Source organism: Fusarium verticillioides, chromosome 9 (genome assembly GCF_000149555.1).
Source record: "Fusarium verticillioides 7600 chromosome 9, whole genome shotgun sequence".
Taxonomy (NCBI): domain Eukaryota; kingdom Fungi; phylum Ascomycota; class Sordariomycetes; order Hypocreales; family Nectriaceae; genus Fusarium; species Fusarium verticillioides.
The window spans coordinates 1,307,638-1,321,228 of NC_031683.1; the positions used below are offsets into that span (position 1 = coordinate 1,307,638).

The window sequence follows — 13,591 nt, forward strand, 5'->3', positions numbered from 1 at the left end:
GCCCAGCGAGAAAGCTGCGATTTGCATGACTCGCCCCATTTTTCGCTTGGCCTCATCGATTCGCCTTGTGATCTCTGTGTTATCGGGTATCAGTACGCTGGCGAAAGGTTTGGGTTACGTGAAGGGTCTGTCGGGGATATGAACCTCGAAATCGTCTGCATTCAGGGGTTAGTCGGCGATAACAATGGGTGGCCAGAGCTTTAGCGTTGCACATACTTTGTCAGAGCTTCACTCTTTCGCTTCAATAAACTATGGCCTGTCTCTGCGCCTTTAAGCTTTGCCTTCATGATGCCCAGCGATTGCCGGGTTGGAAAGACGGCTTCGCGATCCTAGGCCACAATCATCAGCGCTTCTCACAGCTCCTAGAAGGAAGACGAAAGTTTTGACTTACATTGGCCCCTGACATTTTGTTAGTCAAGATTTGATGAGAGGGTAGGTTTGGTGTTGTTCGTATGGAAGTGGTGGCTAGAGATTGAAGGTGTTGTCGCTTCCGGCTGTCTCAAGGTAAGGTATCTGGGCTGCCGTCGTCACAGGGCCAAGGCGCTAGCTGGACTTATCGCTGATCGGCAAGCCCTGGAAAGCTCCCCCTAGACTTCCATTGTTCACTCAGAGTTGCTGGGCAGCTATCAATGCTATAACGTAAGCAACGAACACTGACCGCCCCACTCTTTAGCAGTTTAGTGGACCGTCTCTGAACTGTGAGGATCCAGGTGTCGCGGGCTTCAGAAAAATACAACAGCCTCGCGTTCTCATCAGCCGAAGATCGAGCAACCTAGGGGTCCTCTAGTTTCCTATCGCCGAAGCACATAAGGAGCCAGCGACATTCTGGGGTTTTAAGTTGGCGTTTCCGGCCAAACTCGGGCCTATAAGAGGCACATTGTGGCTTTCGGAGCAACGTCCTTTCACATTTCCAGCTATCTCGACGATGTACGGTTCACGTTGATTCGACTCGACTGCTACCTCCGCGAAATTCCTTCAGTCATTTCCTTGACGATCTAGAACTCCATAATCATTATGGCTCCGATTGATCACGCTCTAAATGGAGCGCGCAGACAGCCGCAACTGCATCTTGTAGTAAGTACACAAACACGATGCGCATCACGTATGATACCCAGCTGACCGGAATCCTTTAGTCCAACGAAGATTCCGTTTACGAGCAAGATGTCCTTCGCGACCCTGGTAGTGTGAAGCCCTGGCTGGCATACATTGAGTTCAAAACACATCACGGAACCATCCTTGAGCAAACCTATGTGATGGAGCGAGCTTGCGCCCAATTGCCGCGTTCGTACAAGCTATGGAAACTGGTAAGATGAAACCCACGGAATGGCCTCCGTTGCCTAATGCTCAAGACTAACATCATCTAGTATCTCTCGTTTCGGGTTAAGCATATTGCCAAGTTGAATCCAGCATTATTCGCCGCAGAATATCGCAAAGTCAACACCCTTTTCGAAAAGGCCCTCAATCTACTACACAAGATGCCACGGATATGGGAAATGTACCTCAAGTTCCTGACGAAACAACCTCTTGTTACTCTCACCCGACGGACATTCGACCGAGCTCTAAGAGCTCTTCCCATTTCTCAGCACAATCGTATTTGGGCCTTCTATCGCCCATTTGCGAACTCAGCCGCTGGCGAAACTGCTGTGAAAATTTGGCGGCGCTACATGCAGGTGCATCCTGAAGATGCCGAGGACTTTATCGAACTACTGACTCAAACGGGGCTCTACACAGAGGCCGCGCTGAAATTTATAGATGTTCTTAACAACGCCAGGTTCAACAGCAAGCATGGGAAAGGCCATTATGAACTCTGGAGCGAAATGGTAGATCTTATTGTCGAACACGCCGCCGAAATCGAGACAGGATACGAAACTGGTATTGACGCCGAACGTATAATCCGAAGTGGTATCTCCAGATTTGCGGATCAAAGAGGGAAGCTGTGGTCAGGCCTCGCTACTTATTGGATCCGGAGAGGCAGCTTTGAACGGGCTCGCGATGTCTTTGAAGAGGGGATTACAACGGTCATGACAGTGAGAGACTTCACCCTTATCTTCGAGGCTTACACCGAATTTGAAGAGTCTATCATCGGTGCTCTCATGGAGGTTGCGTCTGCAAGGGCCGAGAAAGGGATAGAAGACGAAAACGCGGACTTCGAGCTAGATATCAGAATGATGCGCTTCGAACAGCTCATGGACAGGCGACCATTCCTCCTAAACGATGTCTTGCTACGCCAGAATCCAAACAACGTTCCAGAGTGGGAAAAGAGAGTTGCCCTTTGGGGCGATAACAAGAAGGAGGTTGCCAAGACGTACACGGACGCAATTGCGGCAATACAGCCAAAACGCGCTGTCGGAGCATTTCATCAGCTCTGGGCCAACTACGCAAAGTTTTATGAACGCGGAGGTGACCTGAGAAACGCTCGGGTCATCATGGAGAAGGCGACCAAGGTGCCCTTCAAGTCAGTGGCAGAGCTTGCTGATATGTGGATTGAATGGGCAGAAATGGAATTACGAAATGAGAACTTCGACGACGCCGTCCGGATCATGGCCAAAGCAGTTCAAGCACCAAAACGCTCCACTGTGGACTACTTCGATGAGACTTTGTCACCGCAACAAAGAGTCCACAAGAGCTGGAAACTCTGGAGCTTCTACGTTGATCTCGTTGAAAGTGTGTCGACTTTGGATGAGACCAAAAAAGTGTACGAACGAATCTTTGAGCTCCGAATTGCAACACCTCAGACGGTTGTCAATTATGCCAATTTGCTTGAGGAACACAAATATTATGAGGAATCGTTCAAGATTTATGAGCGCGGCTTAGATCTATTCAGCTATCCCGTTGCTTTTGAGCTTTGGAACTTGTATCTTACTAAGGCTGTTGATCGGAAGATCGGGATAGAACGACTTCGCGATCTATTCGAGCAAGCCGTGGAAGATTGCCCCCCGAAGTTCGCAAAGACGATCTACCTCATGTATGGCAACTTGGAAGAGGAACGTGGCCTTGCCCGCCATGCGATGCGAATTTACGAGCGGGCCACACGAGCAGTCGCGGACGAAGACCGGGCTGACATGTTCAACTTCTATATCACCAAATCTGCCTCCAATTTCGGCCTGACGTCGACCAGACCAATTTATGAGAGGGCCATCGCTGCTCTCCCAGATGTCGAAGCTAAGGATATGTGCCTCAAATTTGCGGACATGGAGAAGAGGCTGGGTGAGATTGACCGGGCTCGCGCTATCTATGGCCATGCATCGCAGTTCTGTGACCCTCGCACAAACCCTGACTTCTGGACAAAATGGGAGCAGTTCGAAGTGCAGCACGGTAACGAAGATACATTCAAAGAAATGTTACGTATCAAGCGAAGTGTTCAGGCCCAATACAACACGGACGTCAACTTTATTGCATCCCAAGCCCTTGCACGCAGCCAACGTCGTCCTGGAGGGGCAGACGATGCCGAGATAACGGATGCCATGGCGGCCCTGGAGAGGCAGTCCAGAGCACCGCAGGGGTTCGTAGCAGCCAGTACTGGTCCAGTTGGAAGCACACCAGCTGCCACGACAGTCACTTCAAATCCCGACGCCATTGAGATCGATGGCATTGATGAATGATGGGCAATTCCAGGTGGAATGTCTAATTTAGGTTTTTCTTTGCATAGTAGGGCGTGCAAGACGTTTGTTCAAGATAACTATTCCCTTATGTTCCGTATTTAATTTCTTATCTTACAGCTGTGAATTCAACAATCATGAAACCAAACTCCTGCTACCTGACAACGCAACACTCGTTCCCGATGCTTACTTGCTGCCGCTGCCCCAGTTCTTCTCGGTCATTTTGGACCAGTACTTGTCCTGGTAATTCCTGTCGACATGACCATCGCGGGATCCAGGTGTAGCATAGATAGATCCCTTACGTTTTTGGAAACGACTGGGGGGTACCTTTGACGCATCTAAGCATTTCTCAATTAGCTGCCGATGCACAATTCTTTGACAATGTATTGTACGTACCCCATTCATCGCTCATTCTCCGGTCTTGTGCGGCATCGCTTGCTCTACGATCCTGGGGGGGAGACCCAACAACAGGCGTTTCGTTCAGGGGCTGTGTGGTACACTCTTGGGTGTTAATAGGTTGCTCCATTGTTCAGTATCTGGGCCGTGTAAAGAGCTTTTGGTGGCGAAGCAGGAAAGAAGAAAGAAAGAATCTGAGTTCGAATGTTTTGGGGTATCTTCAATTCTAGGTAGTTTGATAGTTAAGGAAGAAGATTTGGAAGCCATCAGGTCAAGATCGTTGGACAACGAGGTGTTTATATACTGCCTTGGGAAGTATCGAAAGGATAAATAGGTACTAAGGTAATGGAGGTGTCCAGGTAATTACCCCGCAAGATGAATGGCTCGACTGCCTGCCTATCTACGTCTATTCGGGTTGTAGGACATGGGAAGGTTAGACAAGAGCGGTTGTAGATTGACGCTTGCAGTGGCGTTTCGCTTGTAGAGATACAGCTGATGCTACGTAGGGAGGCAGCTGGACGTGGCTTTGATTAAGACCATCACGGCCATTGACGTCAGCGTGATGGTCACAATACAAAGGGTTCTTGGTGAGTGGTTGAGAAATACTTCAGGAGGTTGCCGCTATCAGAGAGGTAGCCTGGGTAGCTCGACCGCGATGACGATTGAGTGTATGATCAGCCAGCCTCTAGCAATGGTCTGAGTCCCTTGATTGGAAACAAAAGCCAAAGGTGGTGGTAGTCGTAACACTAAATGGCCAACATACAAGCTAGACAAAGGTACCGTGACCGTGTTGCTCATCACCTCAGGAAGCTATTTGCCGTAAGGTGGCTTTTTAGCAGACACGAACCTATTCGAGGCGTGGTGGTGGTCCTTGAGAGATGGCAATTGGATCAATGTCGCGAGACACCAACCGTTGGTAGCTCAGCTCGGCAAAGAGCTGGCAGATGCAACACAACTTATGCAACCACGGTGGCAAATGGTCAAGCATGAGGGCGTTTGTTTGTGAACATATACATACATTATTGGATAGCTAGGTATTATGTATGTACGTACATATGTGATGACAACAAGAGTCAAAGATGTTGCTGGCAAAGATACATATATACATATGCTCGACGTGGAAGCGGACGCTGAGCCAATGCCGTTGGCAAGGGTTATCAAGAATTGGAATTGGACAGGGGTGTATCGAGACATATCAAACGAACCTTTGGTACGGATAGTTACTCCGTAGACAGACAGACAGATCAGTTAATAGGCTGGCTGCTTGGCATGGAGATCTAACAACGATAAGAATCGGATAGCTCGCCTAAGCCAAGAGGCCCTAGCTTTACCCCGGAATGAGAGCTGCAAGAGGAGAGCCTGGAGAGGTGTTACTGAGTAAGGATGGGGTACAGTAGTTTGTTGTTAGTTTACTTGATCGGCAAGCTCATGATCCGATGTAAACAGGCAAGACAGGCTAGACAGGCTAGATCCAGGTCACACCGAAGGAGCTCAACCTAGAATGGGTGAAGCAGAGAATAATGACTGACATGCATTGGAGCAATGGGAGAGAGGGCCTGTCAGCCTGTGCACGTATTTGGAGTTGGTAGAATAACTACTTGTAGAATGGCCCTGTTGATTTCGACGTGGACAGTAACTAAATTCATAGACATGTAACATGACCACGGGCATACAACGTCATCATCAACTGAGATGCGATGTGGGGTTTAATTATCCCCTGTACAACCTATGGGTGGGTTGCACGACGATAAGGGACTGCGAGGAAACCGCCGACAATCGACCCATTCAATGCTTGGTCTCTAAGGCTGAGCTCCTACGAATTGGCTCTATCATTTCGTCGTGTTCGCCTACCTACCTACCTACCTACCTACCTACTGAGCGTCCTTTATGACTAATTACGGCACACAACATACATTTCTCATGTCTAGGCACAGGCACCAGCAGACACATTCGCCTGGTCAACTCAGTACATCCTCTCCTGCGATTCGCCCGCGCTCAGGCATGCCACGCACTCGTCAGAATGTCTGAGTATGGTGTTCCAGACTCGCTCAGCCCAGGCCCTGAGGTAGGCGGCGACCTTCCAACTACCAACGACGCCAGCGGCGATGCACCTGTTTTCCCCTCGCTTCAGAACAATGGCGCGGCAAGTCCCTTGTCTTCAGAAGCCGCCGGCGGCCCCACGATCGGTGAAGACGACAATGACGACGAGCCTGCTGTAGCGAAGCCCTTTATGCGAACAACGAGCCCCGACCCGTCCACACGCGCGTTCCCTGATAGCTTCGATGACCGTGTCCCTGATCGCCTGGTTTACAAGATGCACAAGTTCAGTCTCTACGAGACGGCCAGTCGCTATTACATCGTCGGGGTCGATGTCAGTGAAAAGCGCTATCGCATCCTCAAGATCGACCGCACCACCGAGGGTGCTGAGCTCAACGTGACGGATGACAAGATTGTTTATAGTTTGAAGGAGATGAACCAATTGCTCGACACAATAGATGACGGGAATCGAGGTACCGGTGGCATCAAGCTTCGCTGCACCACATGGGGCCTCCTTGGCTTTATCAAGTTCACCGGCCCCTACTACATGCTTCTCATCACCAAGAAGAGCACTGTCGCTATGGTCGGGGGCCACTACATATACCAGATCGAGGGCACTGAGCTTGTTTCCCTGACTCCCGCCAAGTTCAAGCCAGATGCACGCAACACCGAGGAGCAACGATTCCTCGGCATCTTAAACAACCTCGACTTGACTCGTTCTTTCTATTACAGCTATTCTTACGACGTTACACGTACCTTGCAGCATAACGTCATCCGGGAGCGCGATGCTCTTGCTAAGGGAATGCTACCGCCAGACGACGATGATTTCAACTCCATGTTTGTCTGGAACGACTATCTACTACAGCCTGCCGTTACTGCTCTTCGGGACCCCTACGACTGGTGTCGTCCAATTATACATGGATATATTGATCAAGCGGGTGAGTTTGGCAACTGGAACTGCAGCTCAATGTCCATGCTCCGTACTGACCCTCAACAGCTCTATCAATTTATGGCCGTACTGCACACATCACCGTCATCGCAAGGCGCTCGCGCTACTTTGCCGGTGCTCGGTTCTTGAAACGCGGAGCCAACGATCTTGTAAGTGGCTGTTGCTTTCTACCCTCGGTGCTCGCGCGCTGACTCTTCCAGGGTTATGTTGCCAACGATGTCGAGACGGAACAAATCGTAGCCGAGTCACTGACCACGTCATTCCACGCACCTGGTCCTCAACTATACTGTAGCCCGCAGTACACCTCTTATGTTCAGCATAGGGGGAGCATTCCGCTTTACTGGACACAGGACAGTACCGGCGTCACACCCAAACCACCGATTGAGCTTAATTTGGTTGATCCGTTCTATGGCGCCGCCGCTCTGCACTTCGATAACCTGTTCGAGCGCTACGGTGCGCCGATCTATGTTGTTAACCTGATCAAGTCCAAGGAGCGAACACCTCGTGAATCAAAGCTGCTGGAGGAATACACTCATGCCATTAACTATCTCAATCAATTCCTGCCTGAGGAGAAGAAGATCATTCACAAAGCGTGGGACATGAGTCGCGCATCGAAAGTGCGTGGTGGGGACGTTATTGGCAACCTCGAGCTTATCGCAGAGTCGGTCCTCGCTACGACAGGCTTCTTCCGAAACGGAGACGGTCTCACAAGCCCCATGACAGCACAGAATGGAGTCGCCAGAACAAATTGCATCGACTGCTTGGACCGTACCAATGCTGCGCAGTTTGTCATAGGCAAGCGAGCCTTGGGTCACCAGCTACATGCCCTTGGCATTCTTGAGGATACGTCGGTCGATTACGACACGGACGCTGTCAATTTGTTCACTCACATGTGGCATGATCATGGTGATACCATTGCTGTTCAGTACGGCGGCTCACAGCTGGTCAATACCATGGAAACTTACCGCAAAATTAACCAATGGACAAGTCATTCAAGAGACATGATCGAAAGCTTCAAGCGATACTACAACAACTCCTTCCTGGACAGTCAACGTCAGGAGGCCTACAACTTATTCCTCGGTAATTACATATTCACGCAAGGGCAACCTATGCTGTGGGACTTGGCAACTGACTATTACCTCCATCACGCCGACCCACGAGATTGGTCTGCTAGGTTGAAGCACGACTACATCAATTGGTATGTTCCGGCTCACTTGCAGAAACGAACAATTCCACCATACGTACCCAGCAAAGACATTGCCCGCGCTCATCCGGTTGAATTCTTTGATGACTATTGGCTCGAGTATTACAGGCCATCCACCCTATCTTCTTTCCCCAAGATGTTTGCCTACAAGATGAACTCAACTATCAAATACATTCCCCTTAAATCTACCCAGGATGGCCGCTACGACCTCAGCCCTTTCCGGGTTCGTACCGACAATGAAGTTGATCACGGCGACAAAAAGAAATCGAAGAAAGATGCTCATCCACACGCAAATGTAACAAGTTCTCGTGGGCAGACTGTGGGAGCGAATGGGGCGCCAGATTCGATCATGGACCGATCACCAGCGAAAGGGATCTCGCTCCAGCGTTGGCTGCAACCTGTTCAAGACAAAGGTGTACATGCCCAGCTCTCTGCGACTGGACACGAAACCAACCAGTGCAGGCATCTGAACATAGCCCCAAGACGAAGCCAACAGCCCTGGAGAAATCCAAGGCTGCACAATGGACTTTCACCAAAGCTGTCCATGACTCACTGAATCCGTCTGTAGCCGAGCAGGAATCCGAAGATTACGAGCGATACATCCGTCATCCTCAAAACCTTCCTCTCGTTATCTCGAGCGACACGCCCGTAGACGTGGATGCGTCTGAGTATCAGGAGTATGTAAGCGGTGACTGGCAAGATGAAGGTTTAATGGTCAAAGGAACTGAAGAAGAGATCGATGTCTACGCTGAGTTGCTCAAGGTGGGGGAAAACCCTCTGACAGTGACTGAGGAAGATGGTCCGAAGAAACGATACAAAGCCTATAGGAAATGGCTGCGTGGGAAGTCTTTTTTCAAGCAGCAGCCTCTGGACTGAGACTTAGCAGCAGCCCCTCAGCCTTCAGCGAGCATTTTCGGGAACAGAGTACACAGCCGCGGTTCTTGCTTCAAGGCTTCACTCAGCTTCGTGGGACGTTCAGAGGCATCATGGTCCCAGAGGGCCTGAAGAATTCGAGCTGTATGTGCCAACTCTTGTGACAATGTGTTGATATCAGCTGAAGTCCGAGATTCCTCATGCTCGATCTCCTCAGAGACGTTTAACCAACATAATGACAGAATTCGGGCGACGTTCTCGATATGCTCAGTTTCTCGGACACGAGGCCATGTATTAGTAATGATGGCGCTCATGGTTTGCGTCGCCGCTATCAGGGTCGGAGGATATGAGACTGCAAAGGGGTCTGTCATGACTAATGATACCATTGAGAGAAGAGGCTAGCGCAGACGTGTTAAAGAAAGCCCGAGGCTTTTTTCGGTAATAAGTCGTTACTCACAGTTAAGTGTTTGGTTGTATAGATACCCAGACCATTGATTACTGCTGTTGCCTTCTGTAGCAGAACGCGGACAACGCGAGTGTGCTGAGAAGCATGGAAATAGCCTGCGAATACTCCGTCCCTGAGGATCTTGTCAAATAATCGGCGGCGCTCGATACTGTTGGTATGCCCGGTGGCCTGGGCCAGCTTAATAAGCACGTCGTAAGCCGGCATGAGTATAGTCGTAGACTCATCCTCTGGTGTGACGCTAGGGAGATAGAGCAGGAGCGGGAATGTGACGTCCGCAAATACACGGCCTATGCCTGTGTTTTGCAGTACTTGAGCTGGGCACCTGTTCATGAATTCTCTCGTGGTCATTAAGCCTCTGGCCTTGGTCTTGGTAGACTCGCTCTCCACCAGCGCCAACAGGACTGGCAAGAAAAGCGGCCAGTGCTGCTTGATGAGCGACGTCTACCAGCGAGTGTCAGCGCAACTGATCGCATTTCCACCAGCGCAACCTTACCGTAGACATATTTACTGTCCATTGGATTGTGGCCTCTGCCCACGGGGCCTGAGTCCTCCATGACTGCACTTCGATCACAGGTCGGGACCGATCATCAACCACGTCATACTGGGAGGGCCGTCCTGAAGCAGTGATTCGCGAGGATGATTTCATAAATAATGGCTTCAAATGCTTCTGAAGGACCGCGTTGGTGATAAAATCGTTCAGACTTTCACCCTCAAGGTGTTTCGACAAAAGTTTTGAAGCTGCTGCTGCAGCTTGTGCAGTTGTCCATGGGTCCTGAGGATCAGTAACAGCTGTGAGCTTCACGAGAGTAATCTGATCCAGGGTAATGCGATATTTCGAGCACAAGATACTGAGACTGGCAACAGCTGCTTCTGTGAGGAGTTCTGAGTGGTCTTTGTGGTGTTAGTCAAGCTACAGAAGTGATAGATTATGCACACTGATGCACCTTGAACGCTCCTCAATGTCAATGCTTTCTCACTGACGGCTGCCACAAGCCTCGATAATTGGCTTTGGCCCATGTTGTCCTCTGAAGACAAGACGTGGTTAATTACACTGAGAACGGCATGACGAAGGTCCTGGAGTCAACGATTGTCAGCTCGGTGCTGTTTATCTGAGCCAGATAACGTCATAGGCGTATAGGGAAACGCACTGTATCATTGGATTCAGTCAGGGAAGATATCCCACCGTCAGGTTCTGCACGAAAATGCTCCGACTTTCCTGAAAGAAAGAATATATCCTGGTCAATTCGGTGCTGAGAAGCCTACGTTAGGCCAAACACATACCCGAGACATCATGCAACAATGCTGTATTTGAAGGGCCAACGAGCCCTTTCAACGCACCAAGTACGGTATCAGAGCCAGTGACTGGCATGTTATCGTTGATTGGGTGTTGGTGAAGGAGAAAAATGAAGAGCGAATGTCGGATCTTGAGATAGGATGCCGCAGGTAGGATAGATAGGTATTTAGGTAGTTCCTAGATACCTGGATATGTTCATTGTATCCACATAGCATACGGTGTCAAAAACTCAGTTGGTCGCACTGTATGGAAACTAGCTCTCTGCTCATCATGGTCAGGTCAAGCAACTTTGTCATTCAGTCTCAGCGTACATTTTGTCAAGTTCTTTATCATTTCACTTGATCGTATCAATTGCAATGTAGGGTCTTTTAGCTCTAAATATGCATTGCATCCATACAGGTCGTGTATCCATCATGATAGTCAAGTCATGGCAGCTTTGCCTAGGCCAATACCTACTTGACACACTTAGAATAGGCTGCACCAGGGCATATGCTATGCAGAGCTGCCGACTTGGAACGAATACCAACTTAGCTCCTTACTCACGGTATCCCCAACTCTTCTCTCCGCCGCTGTACTTCTTCTATTGCGCCGGTTGGGTCTGATTCGCCACGGTTGCGAAGTTGCCATGCAACACATACATCTAGAGCCGGACCTGTCCATTTCCCCGGTTTGATACCACCAAGTGCTTTGGCGAGCTTTCCGCCATCAAGGAGCTTTTCGAGTGTCGTAACTTCATAAACGTCTAACTTGGCGAGGTGGTCGAGGAAACTCTTCCAGCCTGCTAAGAAGTTACTTTGTTCTAGAAACAAGTTACTGGGATGTTCATGGGGGAAGGGGAGATGGCATCACCCTTACCTGCTGACTCTTCTTGGCGCCAGACCGTCAGGGTTTCTAGGGCCTCGACGAGTAGTGCATTCAAAACCTGCAGTCTCCAGGTACCAGCGGGCGTGTCCCACTTCCTGATTGCCATGCCGAAGCGATCTCGTTCTTGGATGTACGACTCTCCATTGCAGACGGCACGTTTCAACTTCAAAATTTCATCACGATTGCGATGCGAAGCAGCAACAACACTCGAAAGTCGATTTGGGGCTTTGAAGCCTTCGCGCGAGACAATGGCCACGAGAGGGAGAGCGTTTGCTTTCCTACGAGGATGCGGAGGCTCTTCGACCGTCATCCATGGAGAGAGCGCGGCAAGGTTCCAAGCGGAGTATGTGGCATCCGTGGATGTGATAAGTCGACCAGCGATGGAAGTCGAGTCTCGATCCTTGAGAAGCTCATCAAGACAAGTATAAGCAACAGCCCAGCGCGATATATCGGGGACTGGGAGGTTCTCCTGGGTTGGGTCGGTAAAGATTGCATGGAAGAGTTGTAACTCATGGATGAGTTGAAGTGCTTCAAAAGGGTGATCTCCTACCTAGAAGTTAGCACATTCCGTTCAGTTTCAGATCAGATCAAGGTGCTGCAACAACCTTTGAGCATTTTCTCCAACTCTACGCCAACTCGCTCTCGACTGATCTTGGCACGCAATGCCTCGAGGACCTTTGGGTCTGCCATGTATCTGCGCGTGCTGGCGTCAATTGTGAATTGGAGCCGGCTGGCGAAACGAACAAGTCTCAAAACCCTCAAAGGGTCGTCCATGAAGGTCTGGAAGGGCTCCAAAGGGGTTCTGATTATTTTAGCTTCCATATCTGCAAGTCCCCCCGTAAAATCTTCAACACGATCGTCGTGTAAGTTGTAGAAGAGTGCGTTCACGGTGGCATCGCGGCGGCGAGCGTCCTCTTCAGCCGTACCGAATTCCATTTGAGGGTTTCGACTGTCCTCGGTATAGGTTTCCTTTCTGAGGTTGACGAAATCGAGATCCAGACCAAACATCTTGATCATGGCCGTTTCCAGATGCTTGGACTTCTCAGGGTTGCGCGCAACGTTGTGGAGGCTTCCAATATCTGCATGGCCAATGCTGTGCTTGGACATGGCCTCTGGTCGTTCACAATAATCGCACATAGCTTGAGCAAAAGGGACCCCAGTCATGGCGTTGATGGCCACGTCTATGTCATGACTCTGGATATCGAGCAGCTTGTCGCGTACCCAGCCACCGGCCCAACGGAGAACAATAGGCTCTGGAGCTTTTCCGGACTCGTCTATATCTTTGGCAACATCGAGAAGCAAACGGCGGAGCTGCTGCTCCTTGCTGGTGAGTTGAATGGTGGTGGTCACCATGCTGGGCTTGGACTTGGACTTGGGAACCTTGGCAGGCGGTCCAGGAACTTTGACTTTGGGAGATGGCGTTCTTGGGGTCGTGACCGATTTGGAAGTCAACGAATAGTGATCCTTGAGAAATGAGTCGAGATTTCTCTTCATCGCAAGACGCAAAGAGCGTTTGAGCATTTGACGTTGGGTGGGTGGGGCCGCTGCACAAATAAATTACGATTGTATGTGTGATAGCGAAAGGAGCGAAAGGATAAGATAGGTAGGTAAATAGGTACCTTAGTAGGTAGAAAGGAAATGATGCTGCCTCATAAACACGTGCCTAAGGCATGTCTGTCTAAATACTTGAGACTGAGGGAGTAGGTACCAGGTATGTTCGAGTTGGGGCGTCTTGGTGATTGATAAAGGTATCTCTACCTAGGTACCTACCCAGGGCCTTTAGAATAAAGCCTCGAGGTGCCCATTCTCAGTCAGACTCAGGATGAGTGCATGCATGCATGAATGAATGACTAATGCCCCCAGTGCTGGTCCACAAAAAGGATGCCAACCTACCTACTAAAACAATAGC

General features: G+C 50.0%; 6 protein-coding genes across 12 annotated transcripts; 2 read left to right on the top strand and 4 right to left on the bottom strand.

Moving 5' to 3' along the window:
* Positions 1-79: 79 nt before the first annotated feature.
* FVEG_16809 (V-type H+-transporting ATPase subunit D) lies at positions 80-406 on the bottom strand (the record flags this gene model as incomplete). The annotated part of the gene is made up of 3 exons (XM_018906048.1): positions 80-155; positions 217-329; positions 392-406. The coding sequence occupies 3 exons, from the start codon at positions 404-406 to the stop codon at positions 80-82; spliced, it is 204 nt and encodes a 67-aa protein (XP_018757736.1).
* Positions 407-605: 199 nt separating this feature from the next.
* On the top strand, positions 606-4,365 carry FVEG_10476 (pre-mRNA-splicing factor syf-1). Of its 2 annotated transcripts, XM_018899636.1 has the most exons (4): positions 606-639; positions 711-1,074; positions 1,134-1,304; positions 1,365-4,365. In XM_018899636.1, exons 2-4 carry the CDS (start codon positions 1,015-1,017, stop codon positions 3,600-3,602), a joined length of 2,469 nt encoding a protein of 822 aa, XP_018757735.1. In that variant the 5' UTR covers positions 606-639; positions 711-1,014; the 3' UTR covers positions 3,603-4,365. The 2 variants fall into 2 exon arrangements, with proteins under 2 accessions (XP_018757735.1, XP_018757734.1); XM_018899635.1 differs by having other exon boundaries at positions 606-1,074.
* Positions 3,572-5,574, bottom strand: FVEG_10475 (hypothetical protein). 2 transcript variants are annotated; one of them, XM_018899634.1, is made up of 3 exons: positions 5,201-5,574; positions 3,996-5,125; positions 3,572-3,937 (listed from the first exon to the last, which is right to left on the bottom strand). In XM_018899634.1, exons 2-3 carry the CDS (start codon positions 4,123-4,125, stop codon positions 3,786-3,788), a joined length of 282 nt encoding a protein of 93 aa, XP_018757733.1. In that variant the 5' UTR covers positions 4,126-5,125; positions 5,201-5,574; the 3' UTR covers positions 3,572-3,785. The 2 variants fall into 2 exon arrangements, with proteins under 2 accessions (XP_018757733.1, XP_018757732.1); XM_018899633.1 differs by having other exon boundaries at positions 3,996-5,574.
* Positions 5,575-5,719: 145 nt separating this feature from the next.
* On the top strand, positions 5,720-13,543 carry FVEG_10474 (hypothetical protein). 3 transcript variants are annotated; one of them, XM_018899631.1, is made up of 4 exons: positions 5,847-6,970; positions 7,030-7,130; positions 7,182-9,202; positions 9,252-10,764. In XM_018899631.1, the coding sequence occupies exons 1-3, from the start codon at positions 6,016-6,018 to the stop codon at positions 8,739-8,741; spliced, it is 2,616 nt and encodes an 871-aa protein (XP_018757726.1). In that variant the 5' UTR covers positions 5,847-6,015; the 3' UTR covers positions 8,742-9,202; positions 9,252-10,764. The 3 variants fall into 3 exon arrangements, with proteins under 3 accessions (XP_018757725.1, XP_018757726.1, XP_018757727.1); XM_018899632.1 differs by having other exon boundaries at positions 9,301-10,764; XM_018899630.1 differs by having other exon boundaries at positions 5,720-6,970; positions 7,182-13,543.
* FVEG_10473 (hypothetical protein) lies at positions 8,096-11,006 on the bottom strand. The gene is made up of 6 exons (XM_018899629.1): positions 10,806-11,006; positions 10,673-10,740; positions 10,469-10,598; positions 10,018-10,415; positions 9,516-9,965; positions 8,096-9,456 (listed from the first exon to the last, which is right to left on the bottom strand). Exons 1-6 carry the CDS (start codon positions 10,891-10,893, stop codon positions 9,079-9,081), a joined length of 1,512 nt encoding a protein of 503 aa, XP_018757731.1. The 5' UTR covers positions 10,894-11,006; the 3' UTR covers positions 8,096-9,078.
* FVEG_16808 (hypothetical protein) lies at positions 11,036-13,490 on the bottom strand. Of its 3 annotated transcripts, XM_018906045.1 has the most exons (4): positions 12,288-13,490; positions 11,674-12,228; positions 11,130-11,617; positions 11,036-11,079 (listed from the first exon to the last, which is right to left on the bottom strand). In XM_018906045.1, exons 1-3 carry the CDS (start codon positions 13,201-13,203, stop codon positions 11,358-11,360), a joined length of 1,731 nt encoding a protein of 576 aa, XP_018757728.1. In that variant the 5' UTR covers positions 13,204-13,490; the 3' UTR covers positions 11,036-11,079; positions 11,130-11,357. The 3 variants fall into 3 exon arrangements, with proteins under 3 accessions (XP_018757728.1, XP_018757729.1, XP_018757730.1); XM_018906046.1 differs by lacking the exon at positions 11,036-11,079 and having other exon boundaries at positions 11,093-11,617; XM_018906047.1 differs by lacking the exon at positions 11,036-11,079 and having other exon boundaries at positions 11,154-11,596; positions 12,288-13,466.
* Positions 13,544-13,591: the final 48 nt, after the last annotated feature.

Excerpts from the sequence above, each read along its gene's own strand:
- FVEG_10476 (XM_018899635.1), top strand. The coding sequence starts at position 1,015 with ATGGCTCCGATTGATCACGCTCTAAATGGAGCGCGCAGACAGCCGCAA. Across the intron at positions 1,075-1,133 it reads AGCCGCAACTGCATCTTGTA|TCCAACGAAGATTCCGTTTA; the intron begins GTAAGTACACAA and ends GGAATCCTTTAG. Across the intron at positions 1,305-1,364 it reads CGTACAAGCTATGGAAACTG|TATCTCTCGTTTCGGGTTAA; the intron begins GTAAGATGAAAC and ends AACATCATCTAG.
- FVEG_10475 (XM_018899634.1), bottom strand. The coding sequence starts at position 4,125 with ATGGAGCAACCTATTAACACCCAAGAGTGTACCACACAGCCCCTGAAC. Across the intron at positions 3,938-3,995 it reads GAGAATGAGCGATGAATGGG|ATGCGTCAAAGGTACCCCCC; the intron begins GTACGTACAATA and ends AGAAATGCTTAG.
- FVEG_10474 (XM_018899630.1), top strand. The coding sequence starts at position 6,016 with ATGTCTGAGTATGGTGTTCCAGACTCGCTCAGCCCAGGCCCTGAGGTA. Across the intron at positions 6,971-7,029 it reads TGGATATATTGATCAAGCGG|CTCTATCAATTTATGGCCGT; the intron begins GTGAGTTTGGCA and ends GACCCTCAACAG. Across the intron at positions 7,131-7,181 it reads AACGCGGAGCCAACGATCTT|GGTTATGTTGCCAACGATGT; the intron begins GTAAGTGGCTGT and ends TGACTCTTCCAG.
- FVEG_10473 (XM_018899629.1), bottom strand. The coding sequence starts at position 10,893 with ATGCCAGTCACTGGCTCTGATACCGTACTTGGTGCGTTGAAAGGGCTC. Across the intron at positions 10,741-10,805 it reads ATTGTTGCATGATGTCTCGG|GAAAGTCGGAGCATTTTCGT; the intron begins GTATGTGTTTGG and ends TCTTTCTTTCAG. Across the intron at positions 10,416-10,468 it reads GACATTGAGGAGCGTTCAAG|ACCACTCAGAACTCCTCACA; the intron begins GTGCATCAGTGT and ends AACACCACAAAG.
- FVEG_16808 (XM_018906045.1), bottom strand. The coding sequence starts at position 13,203 with ATGCTCAAACGCTCTTTGCGTCTTGCGATGAAGAGAAATCTCGACTCA. Across the intron at positions 12,229-12,287 it reads GTTGGAGAAAATGCTCAAAG|GAGATCACCCTTTTGAAGCA; the intron begins GTTGTTGCAGCA and ends ACTTCTAGGTAG. Across the intron at positions 11,618-11,673 it reads GCGCCAAGAAGAGTCAGCAG|AACAAAGTAACTTCTTAGCA; the intron begins GTAAGGGTGATG and ends ACTTGTTTCTAG.